This window comes from Cherax quadricarinatus, chromosome 23 (assembly GCF_038502225.1).
Source record: "Cherax quadricarinatus isolate ZL_2023a chromosome 23, ASM3850222v1, whole genome shotgun sequence".
In the NCBI taxonomy this organism is placed as follows: Eukaryota; Metazoa; Arthropoda; class Malacostraca; order Decapoda; family Parastacidae; genus Cherax; species Cherax quadricarinatus.
In genome coordinates this window covers 244921-268066 of record NC_091314.1, presented here as the reverse complement: position 1 = coordinate 268066, position 23146 = coordinate 244921, and the positions used below count along the sequence as shown (strand labels likewise).

At 47.6% G+C, this 23146-nt stretch overlaps 1 protein-coding gene across 2 annotated transcripts in view; it reads right to left on the bottom strand.

The window, feature by feature from the left end:
* Positions 1-23146, bottom strand: part of LOC128685817 (ras-related protein Rab-23-like) — a 90582-nt gene that overhangs the window by 44087 nt on the left and 23349 nt on the right. For both annotated transcript variants that reach the window (XM_053772495.2, XM_053772496.2), the window contains exon 2: positions 9613-9776. In XM_053772495.2, the coding sequence (XP_053628470.1) occupies positions 9613-9654 (42 nt within the window). In that variant the 5' untranslated portion in view covers positions 9655-9776. The remainder of the gene's footprint in view (positions 1-9612; positions 9777-23146) is intronic.

Genomic DNA, 23146 nt, shown 5'->3' with positions numbered 1-23146 from the left:
TCCAGGTAATGGGTCCCTTACTCTTCTATCCCGGCCATGGGGTCCCTTACTCTTCTATCCCGGCCATGGGGTCCCTTACTCTTCTACCCCGGTCATGGGTCCCTTGGTCCTCTACCCCGGCCCTGGGTCCCTTACTCTTCTACCCCGGCCCCGGGTCCCTTACTCTTTTACCCCGGAGCTGGGTCCCTTACTCTTCTACCCCCGCCCTGGGTCCCTTACTCTTCTATCCCGGCCCTGGGTACTTTACTCTTCTACCCTGGCCCCAGGTCCCTTACTCTTTTACCACGGCCCTGGGTCCATTACTCTTCTACCCCGGCCATGGGTCCCTTACTCTTCTACCCCGGCCCTGGGTCCCTTACTCTTCTATCCCGGCCCTGGGTCCATTACTCTTCTACCCGGCCATGGGTCCCTTACTCTTCTATCCCGGCCCTGGGTACTTTACTCTTATACCCCGGCCCTGGGTCCCTTACTCTTCTACCCAGGCCCTGGGTACTTTACTCTTATACCCCGGCCCTGGGTCCCTTACCCTTCTACCACGGCCATGGGTCCCTTACTCTTCTACCCCGGCCCCGGGTTCCTTACTCTTCTACCTCGGCCCTGGGTCCCTTACTCTTCTACCCCGGCCCTGGGTCCCTTACTCTTCTACCCTGGCCCTGGGTCCCTTATTCTTCTACCCCGGCCCTGGGTCCCTTACTCTTCTACCCCGGCCCTGGGTCCCTTACTCTTCTACCCCAGCCCCAGGTTCCTTACTCTTCTACCTCGGCCCTGGGTCCCTTACTCTTCTACCCAGGCCCTGGGTACTTTACTCTTATACCCCGGCCCTGGGTCCCTTACCCTTCTATCCCGGCCCTGGGTCCCTTACTCTTCTATCCCGGCCCTGGGTCCCTTACTCTTCTATTCCAGCCTTGGGTCCCTTACTCTTCTATATTAGCCCTGGGTCCCTTACTCTTCTATCCCGGCCCTGGGTCCCTTACTCTTCTATCTCAGCCCTGGGTCCCTTACTCTTCTACTCTGGCCCTGGGTCCCTTACTCTTCTACCCCGGCCCTGGGTCCCTTACTCTTCTACCCCGGCCCTGGGTTCCTTACTCTTCTATATTAGCCCTGGGTCCCTTACTCTTCTATCCCGGCCCTGGGTCCCTTACTCTTCTATCTCAGCCCTGGGTCCCTTACTCTTCTACTCTGGCCCTGGGTCCCTTACTCTTCTACCCCGGCCCTGGGTCCCTTACTCTTCTACCCCGGCCACTGGTCCCTTACTCTTTTACCCCGGCCCTGGGTCCCTTACTCTTCTATCTCAGCCCTGGGTCCCTTACTCTTCTACTCTGGCCCTGGGTCCCTTACTCTTCTACCCCGGCCCTGGGTCCCTTACTCTTCTACCCCGGCCCTGGGTTCCTTACTCTTCTACCCCGGACCCGGGTTCCTTACTCTTCTACCCTGGCCCTGGGTCCCTTACTCTTCTACCCCGGCCCTGGGTCCCTTACTCTTCTACCCCGGCCCTGGATCCCTTACTCTTCTACCCGGCCCCGGGTTCCTTACTCTTCTACCTCGGCCCTGGGTCCCTTACTCTTCTACCCCGGCCCTGGGTCCCTCACTCTTCTACCCCGGCCCTGGGTCCCTTACTCTTCTATCCCGGCCCTGGGTCCCTTACTCTTCTATCCCGGCCCGGGGTCCCTTACTCTTCTACCCCGGCCCTGGGTAACTTACTCTTCTACCCCGGCCCCGGGTCCCTTACTCTTCTACCCCGGCCCTGGGTCCCTTACTCTTCTATCTCAACCCTGGGTCCCTTACTCTTCTACCCTGGCCCTGGGTCCCTTACTCTTCTACCCCGGCCCTGGGTCCCTTACTCTTCTACCCCGGCCCCGGGTTCCTTACTCTTCTACCCCGGCCCCGGGTTCCTTACTCTTCTACCCCGGCCCCGGGTTCCTTACTCTTCTACCTCGGCCCTGGGTCCCTTACTCTTCTACCCCGGCCCTGGGATCTTTACTATTCTCCCTCGGCCCTGGGTCCCTTACTCTTCTACCCCGGCCCCGGGTTCCTTACTCTTCTACCTCGGCCCCGGGTTCCTTACTCTTCTACCCCGGCCCCGGGTTCCTTACTCTTCTACCCCGGCCCCGGGTCCCTTACTCTTCTACCCCGGCCCTGGGTCCCTTACTCTTCTACCCTGGCCCTGGGTCCCTTACTCTTCTACCCCGGCCCCGGGTTCCTTACTCTTCTATCCCGGCCCTGGGTCCCTTACTCTTCTACCCCGGCCCCGGGTTCCTTACTCTTCTATCCCGGTCATGGATCCCTTGGTCTTCTACCCCAGCCCTGGGTACCTTACTCTTCTACCCCGGTCATGGATCCCTTGGTCTTCTACCCCAGCCCTGGGTACCTTACTCTTCTACCCCGGTCATGGATCCCTTGGTCTTCTACCCCAGCCCTGGGTACCTTACTCTTCTACCCCGGTCATGGATCCCTTGGTCTTCTACCCCAGCCCTGGGTACCTTACTCTTCTACCCCGGCCATGGGTCCCTTACTCTTCTATCCCGGTCCTGGGTCCCTTACTCTTCTACCCCGGCCCTGAGTCCTTTACTCTTCTACCCCGGCCCTGGGTCCCTTACTCTTCTATCCCGGCCCTGGGTCCCTCACTCTTCTACCCCGGCCCTGGGTCCCTTACTCTTCTACCCCGGCCATGGGTCCCTTACTCTTCTACCCCGGCCCTGGGTCCCTTACTCTTCTATCCCGGCCCTGGGCTCTTTACTCTTCTACCCCGGCCCTGGGTCCCTTACTCTTCTATCCCAGCCCTGGGCTCTTTACTCTTCTACCCCAGCCATGGGTCCCTTACTCTTCTACCCCGGTCCTGGGTTCCTTACTCTTCTACCCCGGCCCTGGGTCCCTTACTCTTCTACCCCGGTCCTGGGTTCCTTACTCTTCTACCCCGGCCCTGGGTCCCTTACTCTTCTACCCCGGCCCTGGGTCCCTTACTCTTCTACCCCGGCCCTGGGTCCCTTACTCTTCTACCCCGGCCCTGGGTTCTTTATTCTTCTACCCCGGCCCCGGGTTCCTTACTCTTCTACCTCGGCCCTGGGTCCCTTACTCTTCTACCCCGGCCCTGGGTTCTTTACTCTTCTACCTCGGCCCTGGGTCCCTTACTCTTCTACCCCGGCCCTGGGTTCTTTACTCTTCTACCCCGGCCCTGGGTCCCTTACTCTACTATCCCGGCCCTGGGTCCCTTACTCTTCTACCCCGGCCCTGGGTCCCTTACTCTTCTACCCCGGCCCCGGGTCCCTTACTCTTCTACCCCGGCCCCGGGTCCCTTACTCTTCTACCCCGGCCCTGGGTCCCTTACTCTTCTACCCCGGCCCCGGGTTCCTTACTCTTCTACCTCGGCCCTGGGTCCCTTACTCTTCTACCCCGGCCCTGGGTTCTTTACTCTTCTACCCCGGCCCCGGGTCCCTTCCCCTTCTACCCCGGCCCCGGGTCCCTTCCCCTTCTACCCCGGCCCTGGGTCCCTTACTCTTCTACCCAGACCCGGGTTCCTTACTCTTCTACCTCGGGCCCGGGTTCCTTACTCTTCTACCTTGGCCCTGGGTCCCTTACTCTTCTATCCCGGCCCTGGGTCCCTTACTCTTCTATCCCGGCCCTGGGTCCCTTACTCTTCTATCCCGGCCCTGGGTCCCTTACTCTTCTATCCCGGCCCTGGGTCCCTTACTCTTCTATCCCGGCCCTGGGTCCCTTACTCTTCCATCCCGGCCCTGGGTCCCTTACTCTTCTATCCCGGCCCTGGGTCCCTTACTCTTCTATCCCGGCCCTGGGTCCCTTACTCTTCTACCCCGGCCCTGGGTCCCTTACTCTTCTATCCCGGCCCTGGGTCCCTTACTCTTCTACCCCGGCCCTGGGTCCCTTACTCTTCTATCCCGGCCCTGGGTCCCTTACTCTTCTATCCCGGCCCTGGGTCCCTTACTCTTCTATCCCGGCCCTGGGTCCCTTACTCTTCTATCCCGGCCCTGGGTCCCTTACTCTTCTATCCCGGCCCTGGGTCCCTTACTCTTCTATCCCGGCCCTGGGTCCCTTACTCTTCCATCGCGGCCCTGGGTCCCTTACTCTTCTATCCCGGCCCTGGGTCCCTTACTCTTCTACCCCGGCATTGGGTCCCTTACTCTTCTATCCCGGCCCTGGGTCCCTTACTCTTCTATCCCGGCCCTGGGCCCCTTACTCTTCTATCCCGGCCCTGGGTCTCTTACTTTTCTATCCTGGCCCTGGGTCCCTTACTCTTCTATCCCGGTCCTGGGTTCCTTACCCTTCTATCTCAGCCCTGGGTCCCTTACTCTTCTATCCCGGCCCTGGGTCCCTTACTCTTCTATCCCGGCCCTGGGTCCCTTACCCTTCTGTCTCAGCCCTGGGTCCCTTACTCTTCTATCCCGGCCCTGGGTCCCTTGCTCTTCTATCCCGGCCCTGGGTCCCTTACTCTTCTATCCCGGCCCTGGGTCCCTTACCCTTCTGTCTCAGCCCTGGGTCCCTTACTCTTCTATCCCGGCCCTGGGTCCCTTACTCTTCTATCCCGGCCCTGGGTCCCTTACTCTTCTATCCCGGCCCTGGGTCCCTTACTCTTCTATCCCGGCCCTGGGTCCCTTACTCTTCTATCCCGGCCCTGGGTCCCTTACTCTTCTATCCCGGCCCTGGGTCCCTTACTCTTCTATCCCGGCCCTGGGTCCCTTACTCTTCTATCCCGGCCCTGGGTCCCTTACTCTTCTATCCCGGCCCTGGGTCCCTTACTCTTCTATCCTGGCCCTGGGTCCCTTACTCTTCTATCCCGGCCCTGGGTCCCTTACCCTTCTATCTCAGCCCTGGGTCCCTTACTCTTCTATCCCGGCCCTGGGTCCCTTACTCTTCTATCCCGGCCCTGGGTCCCTTACTCTTCTATCCCGGCCCTGGGTCCCTTACTCTTCTATCCCGGCCCTGGGTCCCTTACTCTTCTATCCCGGCCCTGGGTCCCTTACTCTTCTATCCCGGCCCTGGGTCCCTTACTCTTCTATCCCGGCCCTGGGTCCCTTACTCTTCTATCCCGGCCCTGGGTCCCTTACTCTTCTATCCCGGCCCTGGGTCCCTTACTCTTCTATCCCGGCCCTGGGTCCCTTACTCTTCTATCCAGGCCCTGGGTCCCTTACTCTTCTATCCCGGCCCTGGGTCCCTTACTCTTCTATCCTGGCCCTGGGTCCCTTACTCTTCTATCCCGGCCCTGGGTCCCTTACTCTTCTATCCCGGCCCTGGGTCCCTTACTCTTCTATCCCGGCCGTGTCCCTTACTCTTCTTCTTCTATCCCGGCCCTGGGTCCCTTACTCTTCTATCCCGGCCCTGGGTCCCTTACTCTTCTATCCCGGCCCTGGGTCCCTTACTCTTCTATCCCGGCCCTGGGTCCCTTACTCTTCTATCCCGGCCCTGGGTCCCTTACTCTTCTATCCCGGCCCTGGGTCCCTTACTCTTCTATCCCGGCCCTGAGTCCCTTACTCCTCTATCCCGGCCCTGGGTCCCTTACTCTTCTATCCCGGCCCTGGGTCCCTTACTCTTCTATCCCGGCCCTGTGTCCCTTACTCTTCTATCCCGGCCCTGGTCCGCAGACCTCATTGCTTGGAAAAATTCAGGTTTTGTTAATTTCAAATCAATTAACCTCTTAGATCCTGACAAAGACTTCGTTCCAGACCCAAAAGCCCTTAAGCTCTTTATCTACCTCCTGTGCTCCCCCTCAAGGGAGGTTCCTTGACGCTGGTGAGGGGTTCTTGATTTAGGGCAAAGGATCTGTGCTCCGGTTCCCTGAAATGAGCCTGAATACCTTCCCCCCCCCCATGCGCTGTATAATCCTACGGGTTTAGCGCTTCCCCATGATTATAAAAAATCTACCTCCTGTGATTTATCTGCGTACCCTGATGGTCCAAGTAGATTGTTTTAGCGGCAGCGGTGCCGCACGCTAGTGTAAGGTCAATGCCCGTTTGCTCCCTCCGTCCTTGGCCACAACCCCATAACTGTTCCCGGCCTCAACTAGAAATTGTATAGTCAGATGAACGGGAAGCGAAGGGATGGGAATAGGGTTAAGGAGAGGGGGAGGGAGGAGAGGGTGTTTGAACGGGGAGAAAGTCGGGAAGAAAAAAGAGGGGACGGGGAAAAAGAGATAATTAAGGGGTGAGTGGACAGAGAAGAGGGGGAAGCGGGGAGTGTAGTTTCCCTTATTTTGCAAGCAACATCATTTTATCGTTGCCAGTTTGTTCTCCACGTTAATCCAAATGGTTACTGGTTTGCTGCTGACCATGGAGTCACCTTAATGTCTACCGGTTTACTGTTAACCATGGGGGATCACCTAATGTCTACCGGTTTACTGTTGACCATGGGGATCACCTTAATGTCTGCTGGTATTACATATCTACTTCATTATTATGACCATTAATATGAACACAATGTCTATCATTGTACAGGCTATAATACTTGCGAGTCTTCAGCTCAAAGCCAAAGAACCGGACTCGATCCTGGAGTGGGTGGAGACGTTGAGCATGTTACCTTACAGCTATTGTACCTGTTTGCCTAACAGTAACTAGGTGGTGGTGGTGGCATTATTATTTACGAAGAACTTTGAGAAAACAGCAAAGAGGTACCTAAGCGTCATTAAACTGTGGGTCGCATACTGGGGAAAGGAATGAAAGGATTCCAATGGAAATAAGCCACATTACTTGGAGTTTGAGTTATTCTGGGCTACTAACCCGCCAGGTTAATAACGATCATAAGGTCAATTATACCTAGCAGTTTATTCTTTTTTTTTTTTTGACCCTCGAGTACTTCCTGCCCACACCTTGGCTCTGTCCACATTATTCACGGTTCATTTTGCTTTGGGCAAGTGTTGAAGGGGACGGGGAGGAAAATGAGAGAGCGAGAGAGAGAGAGAGAGAGAGAGAGAGAGAGAGAGAGAGAGAGAGAGAGAGAGAGAGAGAGAGAGAGAGAGAGAGAGAGAGAGAGAGAGAGAAATTCACGGGAAAGACTGGATATTTTTGCTATATATCAATTAACCAACTATAAACGTTTTTACAATTTCCTACCTCAATTTGTTCCCTGTACTTAGAGATGGTTTCACCTGCGACCGGCTTCGCGAGTTTTTCTACTTTGCCAGCCTTGCCCAAGAACAAGCTTCCTTGATTACCGCTTGCAAGTCTTTGCTTTCTCGAATCCACAAAATATTCTGGTGCTAATGGCCTCCAATCTATACTCGTTCTACCAGTTACTGAATACATTTTGCTCCTGGTGGATCTACTTTCCTACTGCATCTAAACTTTAGATTTAACTCTCTTTTCTTCGTCAGCAAAAAAGTGCCCCAACACGAGGATTATTCGCAAGATGATCCCTTTCAGTGGCCCCTTGGAGGCTTCGCTGATCTTACGAAAATAGTAAAAGTTGATCCTCTTGCTGAGCTTTAGCGATTCTGGCCCTATTGCTCGAATTATCCTTAATCAGGTACTCAGGGTGCTGTGTCACGACCTAGCAGCCCGGCTAGGCCGCCAGGGTTAGTAACAGCTAGGCCGCCAGTGTTAGTTAATAACAGCTATATATGTATGTCCCTATTAAACCCCTTCTCTTCCGTGGTTTACTTACATATATAATCGCTCGTTTTGCGATATCCTTGCACACAAAATATAATTTGAAAAACAAAAGGAAGATTGGTCAACAGGCTATGGAGTTTGTGCCTCAAAGCTTAAATTCCCTCCACTGACTTTCATGGGATATCCTGGGTGGCTAACCCTTCGGATTAAAAATCCGAACAAATGTATTCGTATATTCATTGGGAAGCTTCAAGCCCGTAAAGGTCCTACAGATCCTGGGAAATGGGAGGTAATCTACCATTTTAAGGAGAAGGAAAACCCAATTCCTTGGATGAAGAGCGCTTCAGAATCATGGTCCCCCCCCTTGAATGACAATCTTCAGGGACTATAGTGAACACTGCAACTTGATGGGTGATGGAGGCTCAATTATTTACCCTTGCCTCGAACACCTTACTTTCACTTAGTTTGTTACTTAGCAGGTACCACTCATGGCAGGCGCCGACCTTACTTTCACCTAGTTTCATTCCACTTTCCTTAAGCAGGTACCAGTTTCAAGGCAGCGCAGTTTCTGCAATACACTTCCATACATTATAACCTCTCCTCTATGAACTTAAGATTCTATTAATTTAACGAGATTATATATATATATATATATATATATATATATATATATATATATATATATATATATATATATATATATATATATCATTGGAGAGAGGTGGTATGGAAGAAGTGAACGTTTTCAGATATTTGGGAGTTGACTTGTCAGCGGATGGGTTTATGAAGGATGAGGTTAACCATAGAATTGTTGAAGGAAAAAAGGTGGAGTGTGAGCAGGGTAATATTTTGTGAAGAGATTCAGGGAAACCGGTTAGCCGGACTTGAGTCCTGGAAATGGGAAGTACAATGCCTGCACTTTAAAGGAGGGGTTTGGGATATTGGCAGTTTGGAGTGACTATCTAAACTATCTAATAATTTAACATAATTAATGAATCAACATGATAAAGTTCTTAAGATGGCCTCCCTTCACTCCTGAAGACTGTTGACACTCCTTGTGACGTTATTGCTAATTTCTAGTAAGGACATACTGGGAGGGACTCGACACACAAGGAGCGCCCAGGTGGTATAAGCGATAGGAGTGCTAGACAGCTGGTGCAGCAGCTACCGGTTTGTGATGTCTATTGCGGTTTGTCTACCTCCCGGGAACATTCCACAGTCGAGGCTTGAGACTCCATCTTTGTATGCTAATACGAACGTACACTCAGCTCTAGTTGGTAATGACCAGCACTTTCCTTGCATGATCAAAATGCAATGAAATAAAAACTTATTACTAAAATAATTACAACTTCAATAAAATCATGCAGTGAATATTATTACATTCAAGGGGGAGGGAGAAAGCGCTAAATCAGTAGGAGTCATATTGCGCCCGAGGGAATGAGAGGCAATAAGACTCAATCCAATGAAGGAAGACAAGTTCAACACCTTTTATCAACAGTTCCTCACAGGTATCAAAGAACCTCTCTTAAGGCTCATACAAAAACTAAAGTATTTTAAAAGCTATTAAACGAATCCTGAGACAGAACCGTGTTTTTCCACTATTGATTTCAACAGATTCTTCTACAAACGCTATTTTAGGTTAACTTTAAAAAAATTAATCAATTACAGCATATGTAAGGATGACTTACCGAAAAGCATGCCATGACTTATCTCAAATGAATGACTTAACTTTAAGGACCCTGGTCGAATCCTGGGCGGGACGATACGTACGAGTTCTAATACTTTTTGACCTTGTTACCTAGCAGACAGCAGATATCTAGGGAAATGAGCAGGATACCTGTGGGTAGCATCCTGGGGGAATAGCTAAAAATAGGACCCCAATGGAAGTAAGTCACACTGCTTGGCGTTCTTGGGTTATCCTGGGTTACGTGTCCAGAAAATGAAGAACCACGGAAAAAACTGAATGGATATAGTAAAAAAAAAAAATTCACTAAACAGGATGTACCGCGTTAAACCCACAATTACCTCTAAGCAAACTAGTTTTCTTTTATCTTACCTTAATGGCGATTTCGAGGTCCTCTTCCCTCATGATGGTCATCTCCGTGAGGTAGATGATAGCGCGGGTCCTGGTCTCGGACACCTGTTGCAAGAGGCCAGGGGGTGCTGACTGCACACTGCTTGTTATTGTCCTCCAATACTCATATTCACTTCATGCTAATGCTGGAAAAAATAAACCATTATTATTCACCTTAATGCTCTTGAATTATCAATAGTATGTGTAAATAAGCTTCTCGATTGGAAAATTGACAAATGGAACTCATATAGACAAAGGAAAGGTTTGAAGATTCCTCTCTTCTCCGTCTCCCTCAGGAAAGTATGGAGATAGCGTTATGGAAATTCTTAAGGCATTACGAGTTATTTACAATAGGCAAAGTCAAGGTATTTTTTCCAGAATGGCTGGTAATGTGCCAGTGGATAAAATACTTCGACTTTTCTTAAACATTTGAGCGAGTAGTTTCTGAATTAATTAATTAGATCGTACTTCAGTATATAATGAAACAGGGTGTGACACTAGTCTTTGTAATAAAGTCTGTGTAATATCAACTGATGATGCAACCTCCCAAGAGATGATCGCAGCCTAGCCAGAACCTGGCAGTCAAGAGCTGATTTAGCTGGATGTGCCGTAGACATGTGGCTCCTCCTGAAAGACAATCCTACGTGGACTGAAAAAAAGTTTATTTACTGACTACCACATTTTCCCAGGAGCTTGAACTCCACGACAATAAATCACAAGAAATATATGTTTTGGCACACTTACGAAGCTACACCTGATAAATTACTGCAGCAAACTTTACGGCCGGTGTTTACTTAGAATGACAAGTTATACCAGGTAAATAATGAAGGTAAAGAAACTGCAATAGGCGACAAATGTTTTTTTTTTTCAACAAGTCGGCCGTCTCCCACCGAGGCAGGGCGACCCAAAAAGAAAATCCCCAAAAAGAAAATACTTTCATTATCATTTAACACTTTCACCTCACTCACACATAATCACTGTTTTTGCAGAGGTGCTCAGAACACAAGTTTAGAAGCATATACGTATAAAGATACACAACATATCCCTCCAAACTGCTAATATCCCGAACCCCTCCTTTAGAGTGCAGGCATTGTACTTCCCATTTCCAGGACTCAAGTCCGGCTATATAAATATAACCGGCTTCCCGGAATCCCTTCACTAAATATTACCCTGCTCACACTCCAACAGCTCATCAGGTCCCAAATACCATTCGTCTCCATTCACTCCTATCGAACACGCTCATGCACGCTTGCTGGAAGTCCAAGCCCCTCGCCCACAAAACCTCCCTTACCCCTTCCTTCCAACCTTTTCGAGGACGACCCCTACCCCGCCTTCCTTCTCCTACAGATTTAAATGCTCTCCATGTCATTCTACTTTGATCCATTCTCTCTAAATGACCAAACCACCTCAACAACCCCTCTTCAGCCCTCTGACTAATACTTTTAATAACTCCACACCTTCTCCTAATTTCCACACTCCGAATTTTCTGCATAATATTTGCACCACACATCGCCCTTAGACAGGACATCTCCACTGCCTCCAACCGTCTCCTCGCTGCTGCATTCACAACCCAAGCTTCACACCCATATGAGAGTGTTGGTACTACTATACTTTCATACATTCCCTTCTTTGCCTCCATAGATAACGTTTTTTGACTCCACATATACCTCAATGCACCACTCACCTTTTTTTCCTTCATCAATTCTATGATTAACCTTATCCTTCATAAATCCATCCGCCGACACGTCAACTCCCAAGTATCTGAAAACATTCACTTCTTCCATTCTCCTCCTCCCCAATTTGATATCCAATTTTTCTTTATCTAAATCATTTGATACCCTCATCACCTTACTCTTTTCTATGTTCACTTTCAACTTTCTACCTTTACACACACTCCCAAACTCATCCACTAACCTTTGCAATTTTTCTTTAGAATCTCCCATAAGCACAGTATCATCAGCAAAAAGTAACTGTCAATTCCCATTTTGTATTTGATTCCCCATAATTTAATCCCACCCTTCTCCCGAACACCCTAGCATTTACTTCTTTTACAACTCCATCTATAAATATATTAAACAACCATGGTGACATTACACATCCCTGTCTAAGACCTACTTTTACCGGGAAGTAGCCTTCCTCTCTTCTACACACTCTAACCTGAGCCTCACTATCCTCATAAAAACTCTTTACAGTATTTAGTAACTTACCACCTATTCCATATACTTGCAACATCTGCCACATTGCTCCCCTATCCACTCTATCATATGCCTTTTCTAAATCCATAAATGCAATAAAAACTTCCCTACCTTTATCTAAATACTGTTCACATATATGCTTCAATATAAACACTTGATCTACACATCCCCTACCCACTCTGAAACCTCCTTGCTCATCCGCAATCCTACATTCTGTCTTACCTCTAATTCTTTCAATAATAACCCTACCGTACGCTTTTCCTGGTATACTCAATAAACTTATTCCTCTATAATTTTTACAATCTCTTTTGTCCCCCTTCCCTTTATATAAAGGGACTATACATGCTCTCTGCCAATCCCTAGGTACCTTCCCCTCTTTCATACATTTATTAAACAAAAGTACCAACCACTCCAACACTATATCCCCCCTGCTTTTAACATTTCTGTCATGATCCCATCAGTTCCAGCTGCTTTACCCCCTTTCATTCTACGTAATGCCTCACGTACCTCCCCCACTTACATTCTGCTCTTCTTCACTCCTAAAAGATGGTATACCTCCCTGGCCAGTGCATGAAATTACCGCCTCCCTTTCTTCCTCAACATTTAAAAGCTCCTCAAAATATTCTCGCCATCTACCTAATACCTCCCTCTCCCAATCTACTAACTCCCCTACTCTGTTTTTAACTGACAAATCCATACGTTCCCTAGGCTTTCTTAACTTGTTTAACTCACTCCAAAATTTTTTCTTATTTTCATTAAAATTTCTTGACAGTGCCTCTCCCACTCTATCATCTGCTCTCCTTTTGCACTCTCATCACTCTCTTCACCTTTCTTTTACTCTCCATATACTCTGCTGTTCTTATAACACTTCTTTGTACAAACCTCTCATAAGCTAACTTTTTCTCTTTTATCACACCCTTTACTTCATCATTCCACCAATCACTCCTCTTTCCTCCTGCCCCCACCCTCCTATAACCACAAACTTCTGCCCCACATTCTAATACTGCATTTTTAAAACTCATCCAACCCTCTTCAACCCCCAATATATATATATATATATATATATATATATATATATATATATATATATATATATATATATATATATATGATCTTTTTAACGGGGGGAAACTCCATAACTGTGGTCAGACTTAAATGACTTGTTCAGCTATCAGTACTTTGCGGTCCAGTGTTTGGACCCATTATGTACCTCTGTAATCCTCTGACTATCGCCCACAGGATGGGTATGGGGTGCATAATAAAGATGTTCAACTAAACCAACTTAACTGACCCAACTGAAATATGGTTATGTTCTAAAAACTGCCAGTGAACCTATATAGATGATGTGACGACTCTCCTCTGGAGCTTTGAGTCAACCGAGGCCTCCGCTGGCTTACCAGTTCATCTTTATCTTTTCAATGGTCGACTTCTCTTTCCTGTTCTTTCTCAACAACATTTTACCTTCCGCATCTTGGTGTTCCTTGCTCTTACAACCTACATACATTGCCTCCGTTTTTAACTTTATTACTGTTCACGCTGTGTCAGTTTCACCACAGTGCACACTGCGTGTGCTTGTACTCACCTTTGTGTGGATATAATGGATGAGTCTTAGCTCTTGGCCCCGCCTCTCAACTTGTCACTTGCCAGACTCACTCTGCCTCGTGAACCCTATCATACTTGCTCTTAATGTTATGTACGCAATCTACCTCCACCTTTTCCAAGTTCATACCGCCTTCCGACTAAAGAAATATTACAGACTCCAAAGTCTAACTTCCAGCCGTGTGCCAAAGTTCGTTTCGTGCCTCTCAAACAGCTTGTCTTTGTCTAGCCTATCAATTCCCCTAAATATTTTAGTGTGTGCGCGCGTGCGCACGCACGCACGCGCACGCACACACACACACACACACACACACACACACACACACACACACACACACACACACACGCACACACGCACACACGCACACACACACACACACACACACACACACACACGCACACACCACACGCACACACGCGCGCGCGCACACACACACACACACACACACCCTATTTGTGGTTGTTAGGGTTGATTCACAGCTGGCGCCGCCTCTTCGCTGGTCGCTACTAGGTCCACTCTGCTCCATGAGTTTTATCATCTTTTAAAGCTATGTATGAATGCTGCCTCCACTACATCACTCTCTAGATTGTTCTACTTCCTGACAACTCTATGACTAAAGAAATACGTCCTAATATCCGAGACTCGTCTGAATTTTCATCTTCTAGTTGTGACTCCTTGTTGCTGTTTTTTTTTTTTTTTTCAATTCAATTCAAAGTTTATTCTCTATAAGGATTACAATGCTGAGTTTACAGAAATTTGGTTATTGTTTGGTTTACATGTAGTAAAATAGTGATTACAGAGTGTACCACTAGAACGCTTAGCATGGCTAGGCATTTCGGGCATACTTAGTTTTATTCTTAATTGTAAAATATTACAAATTATGAGGTAAGTTGGTATTATGGCTAAGTGACTAAATACTAGTTTGTGAGTTTAGCAATGTGAATGCTTTTGTTTTGGCACAGTTTCAGTATTGGAGTATCACAGGATTCATTATTTTAAGACTGAGATTAATATTTCAAACATTTCGTCCCTATCCACCTTGTCAGTTCTCAGTATTTCATTTGTCATCATGTCCCCGCTATCCCTCCCGTCCTCCAGTGTAGTCAGGTTGATTTTCCTTAACTTCTCCTCGTAAGATATAACCCCTTAGCTTCGGAACTAGTCTTGACGTATTTGACCAGGTGCGGGTTCCAAACTGGTGCTGCAAACTCCAATGGGCCTGACGTACACAGCGTACAGTATCTTGAATGGCTCATTACTCAGGTGTCGAAACTCTCAGGTTTGCCAGGCGCCCATATGCCGCAGCAGTTATTTGGTTAATGTGCGCCTCCGGAGATGTGCTCGGTATGATACTAGCACCCAAGATCCTTTTCCTCGAGTAAGGTCTGCAGTCGTTGGCCCCCTAGTTTGTATTCCGTCTACGGTCTTATTTCATCTTCCCTAATCTTCAGGACTTTGCACTTGGAGGGGTTAAACTCAAGGAGCCAGTTACTGGACCTGGCTTGCAGCCTGTCCAGATCCCTTTGTAGTGCTACGTGTGAATTCACCGCATTAGCTTCGCATCGTCTGCAAGCAGGAACACCTCTTGAATCTATTCACGAACATAGGGCGCGCGAGCGCGCGCTATGTTCGTGAATTCTTTTGTCCTATCTTATTGACTCAAAGTAATTTTTTTTCCTGCAACACTTGTTCGCCTAATGAATTAAACTCACCTGAAGACATGCATACCTGTATGTATACACGTATTTAACTATGTTCGTTCGTATGTGCATATAGGAGTATTGATCTACACTGCGGCCCAGGCTAAATATAAACCAACTTATCTTCGTTGTGTAACTCATTTATTCTACCTCAATAAGGAACTATAACCTAAATCAGTACTATAATTGTGGCTGCTTCCAAAATAAGAGGGGGGAGGCGCTGGGTCCCAGCCTGCCCCCCAGATGGGAGGACTGGGCCCCAGCCTGCCCCCCAAATGAGGACTGGGCCCCAGCCTGCCCCCCAGCTGGGAGGATTGGGCCCCAGCCTGCCCCCCAGATGGGAGGACTGGGCCCCAGCCTACCCCCCAGATGGGAGGACTGGGCCCCAGCCTGCCTCCCAGACGGGAGGACTGGGCCCCAGCCTGCCCCCCAGATGGAAGGACTGGGCCCCAACCTGCCCTCCAGCTGGGAGGATTGGGCCCCAACCTGCCCCCCAGATGGGGGACTGGGCCCAAGCCTGCCCCCAAGATGGGAGGACTGGGCCCCAGCCTGCCCCCATGATGGGAGGATTGGGCCACAGCCTGCCCCCATGATGGGAAGACTGGGCCACAGCCTGCCCCCCAGATGGGAGGACTGGGCAACACCCTGCCCCCCAGATGGGAGGACTGGGCAACAGCCTGCCCCCCCAGATGGGAGGACTGGGGAACAGCCTGCCCCCCAGATGGGTGATTGGGTCAAAGCCTGCCCCCAAGATGGGGGCTGGGCAATAGCCTGCCCCCAAGATGGTGGCTGGGCCGCAGTCTGTCCCCAAGAAGGGGAGCTGGGCCACAGCCTGTCCCAATAGGCAGCTATAATTTGTTTCAAATGACAGCTACAAGCTAAACCAGGCGGCAGCTACATGCTAAACTAGGAGGTAGGTACAAAGTGAACCAGGAGCCTGCTACAAGCTGAATAACAAAAAAAGGCACAATACCGCAACTGGAACGATACACAAGCTGAACCCGGAGCCAGCTACAAGCTGAACCCGGAGCCAGCTACAAGCTGAACCCGGAGCCAGCTACAAGCTGAACCCGGAGCCAGCTGCCAGCTGAACCCGGAGCGAGCTACAAGCTGAACCCGGATCCAGCTACAAGCTGAACCCGGAGCCAGCTGCCAGCTGAACCCGGAGCCAGCTACAAGCTGAACCCGGAGCCAGCTACAAGCTGAACCTGGAGTCAGCTACAAGCTGAACCCAGAGCCAGCTGCCAGCTGAACCTGGAGCCAGCTGCCAGTTGAACCCGGAGCCAGCTACAAGCTGAACCCGGAGCTGTCACGTGGGGTTTCGAAACGTGGTTTGGGCAATAAAGACTCACGTAGGATGTTAAGTACGTATATTAGACAATATATGGGAACGCCTCGCCTGACCCGCCGTCTCTCTTGAACTTCCCCACGAGTGCTTGGGCCTTGGAGGGTGAGCGGCATAGAAGTCATGCTAGGTCAGTTGTAACAGTGAATAACAGTGATTCACGAAGACGGTTGGTACGAGTCATTACTACTGACACTGGTAACTGGTTACTGGTAACTGATACTACTGAGAGAGCCAACTACAAGCTGAACCCGGAGCCAGCTACAAGCTGAACCCGGAGCCAGCTACAAGCTGAACCAGAAACATGAGGTATATACTGGAGAGGGTTTCGGTGATCGATGCCCCCGCGGCCCAGTCCGTGACCAGGCCTCTGTGGATCAGGGCCTGATCAACCAGGCTATTGCTGCTGGCCGCACGCAAACCGACGTACGAACCACAGCCCAGCTGATCAGGTACTGATTTTTGGTGTCTGTCTAGCTCCTTCTTGAAGACAGCCAGTGGTCTACTGGTAATCCCCCTTATGTATGCGGGGAGGCAGTTGAACAGTGTTGGGTCCCTGACATTTATTGTGTTGTCTCTTAGTGTACTCGTGGCGCCCCTACTTTTCATTGGGGGATGTTGCATTTTCTACCCAGTCTTTTGCTTTCATAGGAAGTGATTTTCGTGTGCAAATTTGGGACTATTCCCTCTAGGATTTTCCAAGTGCATATTATCACGTATCTTTCTCGCCTGCGTTCCAGGGAATACAAATCAAGAGACTTCAACCGTTACCAGTGCAAGCCGAACCAGGAGCCGGCTACAAGACGAACCAGGAGCCGGCTGCAAGCCGAATCAGGAGCCGGCTGCAAGCCGAACCAGGAGCCAGATACAAGCTGAACCAAAAAGCCATCACAATTAGCCCAAGAGACCGCTATAATCTGAAGCAGGAGATAATTATAACTTAGGTCACAAAGCAGCAATGGTCTGGATCAGGAGGCGGCTATAATCTGGATCAGGAAGCAGCTATAATCTTGATCAGGAAGCGGCTATAATCTTGAATCAGGAAACCGCTATAATCTGGATCAGGAGGCTGCTATAATCTGGACCAATGAATAAACATACCTGTTACCGTCTTCGAGAACTCTACTCCTGAAACAACCCGGCCTGGGCCAGAATTCACGGACGAATGCGTGGTCAAGCAGGTTGTTGCTAGAAGTGAGTCGTACCCTTGACAACAGCCAATAATAATGACCAGCAGAGTAGTCTTGGAGAGTGTTGCAACCGCTACACTACCACACTATTGATCCCAGGTGTGTATCCTCGCCTCTCGCCAGTCACGCATGCTAAAAACACACGCACATGTACCTGTACTTGTGCACACGCCTGCACGCACAGAAATTCTAGTAAATTAATAGAAATTGAGCGTGCACGCACACACGCAGCTTGTCACATCTGTTGCTGCAAATCAAGAGACCAACATAGACCATCAAAGATACTAAACAAACATGTGATGGAAGGTAATCTTAAGGTTGTATATTGCATAAAGTACAGTGGTAACAAGGCAGCTTAATGTTCTTGGACATTTCCAGTACAAGAACATAAGTAAAATGAGGAGTATCGTTTTGGCAAGTGGATTTAATAATGAACAGTTTCAGATTGTTCTGAAAGCTTGAGAGGCAGTCTTGCCAGAAATTCAGTCAGGAAGGTGATGTTAAAAAGAACAGTCCTATACAAGTGACCACTAAGCCAGGGGTAATAAAATTACCTGAAACACTGTTATAAAGCTCTGTGATAAGCCGTTTTAAATGTTTCATAATTTTTCGATCTATATAATAAAAAATATTAGATTAAAAACTACAATGTTTTAATCTATCAAAATGAAAAATGTGCAATTACAATTTTGTTAAAAGTTAACTGAAAGCTTAAAATTTTAAATTTTAATTTGTTCTCTAATATGCTAGACACAGAATATAACTTTGGTATAACTGTGTCTAGCATTAGGAATAATATTAGGAGAGAAGTAAATAATGAAAATGATTGTTATAGGAATGCAGTTAGAAGCCTGAGTAGATCTATAACCCACTATGATAACATGAACGTAGATAAGTATGTTTATGGAGCAACTTGCAATGTGAACACTGACTGGTGTTGTAGTGGCCAGGCTTAGGCTTGGTTACAAGTACTGACTGATGTTGTAGTGGCCAGACTTAGGCTTGGTTACAAGTACTGACTGGTGTTGTAGTGGCCAGGCTTAGGCTTGGTTACAAGTACTGACTGATGTTGTAGTGGCCAGGCTTAGGCTTGGTTACAAGTACTGACTGATGTTGTAGTGGCCAGGCTTAGGCTTGGTTACAAGTACTGACTGATGTTGTAGTGGCCAGGCTTAGGCTTGGTTACAAGTACTGACTGGTGTTGTAGTGGCCAGGCTTAGGCTTGGTTACAAGTACTGACTGGTGTTGTAGTGGCCAGGCTTAGGCTTGGTTACAAGTACTGACTGATGTTGTAGTGGCCAGGCTTAGGCTTGGTTACAAGTACTGACTGATGTTGTAGTGGCCAGGCTTAGGCTTGGTTACAAGTACTGACTGATGTTGTAGTGGCCAGGCTTAGGCTTGGTTACAAGTACTGACTGATGTTGTAGTGGCCAGGCTTAGGCTTGGTTACAAGTACTGACTGATGTTGTAGTGGCCAGGCTTAGGCTTGGTTACAAGTACTGACTGATGTTGTAGTGGCCAGGCTTAGGCTTGGTTACAAGTACTGACTGGTGTTGTAGTGGCCAGGCTTAGGCTTGGTTACAAGTACTGACTGGTGTTGTAGTGGCCAGGCTTAGGCTTGGTTACAAGTACTGACTGATGTTGTAGTGGCCAGACTTAGGCTTGGTTACAAGTACTGACTGATGTTGTAGTGGCCAGGCTTAGGCTTGGTTACAAGTACTGACTGATGTTGTAGTGGCCAGGCTTAGGCTTGGTTACAAGTACTGACTGATGTTGTAGTGGCCAGGCTTAGGCTTGGTTACAAGTACTGACTGATGTTGTAGTGGCCAGGCTTAGGCTTGGTTACAAGTACTGACTGATGTTGTAGTGGCCAGGCTTAGGCTTGGTTACAAGTACTGACTGATGTTGTAGTGGCCAGGCTTAGGCTTGGTTACAAGTACTGACTGATGTTGTAGTGGCCAGGCTTAGGCTTGGTTACAAGTACTGACTGATGTTGTAGTGGCCAGGCTTAGGCTTGGTTACAAGTACTGACTGATGTTGTAGTGGCCAGGCTTAGGCTTGGTTACAAGTACTGACTGGTGTTGTAGTGGCCAGGCTTAGGCTTGGTTACAAGTACTGACTGATGTTGTAGTGGCCAGGCTTAGGCTTGGTTACAAGTACTGACTGGTGTTGTAGTGGCCAGGCTTAGGCTTGGTTACAAGTACTGACTGGTGTTGTAGTGGCCAGACTTAGGCTTGGTTACAAGTACTGACTGATGTTGTAGTGGCCAGGCTTAGGCTTGGTTACAAGTACTGACTGATGTTGTAGTGGCCAGACTTAGTCTTGGTTACAAGTACTGACTGATGTTGTAGTGGCCAGACTTACTGACTGATGTTGTAGTGGCCAGACTTAGTCTTGGTTACAAGCTTACTTGGTTACAAGTACTGACTGATGTTGTAGTGGCCAGACTTAGGCTTGGTTACAAGTACTGACTGATGTTGTAGTGGCCAGGCCAGGCTTAGGCTTGGTTACAAGTACTTCTGGCAGTTTGGGAGACACACAGATGATGATCAAACTAAATGTAAATTATGTGATCAGGCATATGGTCACTCTCTTGAACACTATGTGCTTAATTGTCCACTTATTGAGGAATACAGAGACAGACAGTATAATAACCTATGTGACATGTCAAGATATCTTATTAATGAAAATAAGATACCAGATATACTAAGCAAATTTCCTAAATTTGCTTGTAACAGATAAGTGAACTATAGATATGTAGATATAAATCCATATGTATTCCTGTTAACCCTTTGGGGCCTAGTTCCTAGGCCTTTCGTGTATCCATATGCTCTCGCGCTACCGTCCACAGGATGGATATGAGGTGCACAATAAACTAGCCACTTCGGTGGCAAAATCTAAATCTAATCGTGAGAGGGTCCCGAGTTAAAAATAAAGTTTAGCTAATGAGAGGTCTATGATTTAACTAACGACAGTTCTCTATTTCTAATGCATCGCTAAAGTCCTCACGAAGGATAACTAAGTAAGCATTTAGTTATCCTTCTTATGCCAGAGTGTTCGCGCGATAACTTTAAAATGAATATCAAAATGGTATACAATACCGATAGGATGGTAGGTAAGACACATGGGCAACAGAAGAGAAAAGACCTTGGACAACTTTTTCAAGTGAGAATCGTTGGATCTGAGAGGGACGTGACCCCTGACTACATTATCTCGTCTACCACCCTGCACTTCTCCTTCCGACAGAATACAAGTCTCCACATTGTTGCTTGTCTCTTCAGACTATGGAAGAGAACTCTCCTCCAGGCTGAAGGATTGACAGCCTCAAATCTACGACTTTAAGGGTGATAGACTGATTACATCATCTTCACATCTCTACTACTTCTGCCTACTTTCTGTACTCGACTGAGGAAGCCTACTGTTTAGGCGAAACGTTTCGAAATAAAGATACCTAACTGTTGCATATGTGTCTTACCTAACAACCTGTTGCCCATGTGTCTTACCTACCAACTTTAAAATGCCTCTTTTGATCAGCTTCAAACTTTCAACGTTGGTGCAGCTACTTACAGGAGGCTTCGGATTTTTATTGCGCTGTATGCGCTAATCTGCGTATTTTATATAGAAAATACCACAGTGGTTACCATGAGATGAGAAAAACAAAACAAAACCCGACTTCAGTTAAGTTTCAGATCTTCTATGCCAGTGTTTCCAGCTTAGAAAAAGCTTCAAATTGTAGTTGAACGTAATAGCTGCAAAACAGCAATATCCTGGGAATATCTTTCCTGGATGTGTTCAGAGAAAATACTGATGCAACTAATTCAAATGAAAGGTTCATTAATTTTTAAGCTGTTTAGCTGCACATTTATTAACAGTTTAATGTTACGATTATTAGTTTCTATATTATATTTTGAGAAGACTTCTTCTTGAAGTAGATTTGGACTGTTATTGAGTTGTGTAGGTGCCACTGTGTCAGTTTTATTTTAAATTCTTAAGTTAGTCAGTGTTAACAGCTGTGCGAGCTCTATCTAAATTTATAAAAAAAAAAATAAAATTTGATAAATTAGACACATGTACAACACTTGGGTATCTTTAATGAGGAAACGTTTCGCCACACAGTGGCTTCATCAGTCCATGCAAAGGAGAATGGTGAACAGGAGGAGTTTTGAGGTAATCGGCCCCTCAGTCTCGAGTCTATGTAATCAATCCATCAATCTTAAAAAGAATACAACATATGTGCGAAGATGTGGCTTTTATACTGTAGGCAGGAGAGGTGCAGCAGTCGTATGTGGTGTCACATTTGAAGCCAATGTGTGGCGAAACGTTTCCTCATTAAAGATACCCAAGTGTTGCACATGTGTCTAATTCATCAAAATCAATGATATTTTTTCGTTACCTTCTGTGACATGTTGAAGTTTGAGCTAAGTTCCTGGGCCTGTATGATGTCTCCAACTCCTGGGCTTAAGAGGACTGAGCTACAAATATCAGGGCTTGGCGAAATTTAACTGCTGCAGCACTGTGTGTGTGATGAATGGTTTTGAAAACCGACAAGTTGAAGATTGAGACACTTATGCAACATATGGGAATCTTTATTTAGGAAACCTGACTACAGTATATAAGCCACGTACTACGGCCCTATGCTGTACATTCTACAAGACTGATGGACTGAACACATCGACTCCAGGCTGAGGGACTGATTACCTCAAACTCCTCATCTCCTTACACCCTTCTGATTTGTATTGGACTGATGAAGCCACTGTGTGGCGAAACGTTTCCTAAATAAAGATTCCCATATGTTGCATAAGTTTCTCAATCTTCAACTGCCTCCTGGGGTCTTTAAAGTGCAATTACTATACATTTTGAGCGCACCGAGGTACAAGGGGTTTATGAGATGCAACAGATATCTTGGAGAGCACCCTGACAAACACATACAAATGCATTAGTGGTAAAATGTAAATTTAAACCAAGATAAAATAAATTAAGTGTGACTTATTGCCACTAAAGACCAACAAAAAACTGGGTAAGGAATCACTAATGATAAAAGTATAATCTGCAGGCTTGCGTGACACACCACCATAACTCACACACTCCGGTACACACTACGATATCCACAACCTGCAGCGAGGAAGACCAGCTGATTGTGGGTAGCTGACAGAAAAGATATTTTCCGTATTTTAAACACTTGGGTGCGCCTACAGTGTGCTAATAAGCTACACTATTGATTGTTACGCTGTGTGAACAAAGGCAAACTGTTTCCCCTGTCATATTCTAATTCACAGGATGGATTACATTAATGAATGTAAAGTAAAAGGACACAAGTGCAACTACTGTGACATTTTTATGTGGCAATGTTTCGCTCTCCAGGAGCTTTATCAAGCCGTTACAAACAGTACATGGACACAGAGGGTATATATAGGCTCAGAGTGAGGTGCCATACTAGTGGTGGTAGTAGTAGTAGTAGTAGTGATGAGTTGTACTAGTAGTAGTAA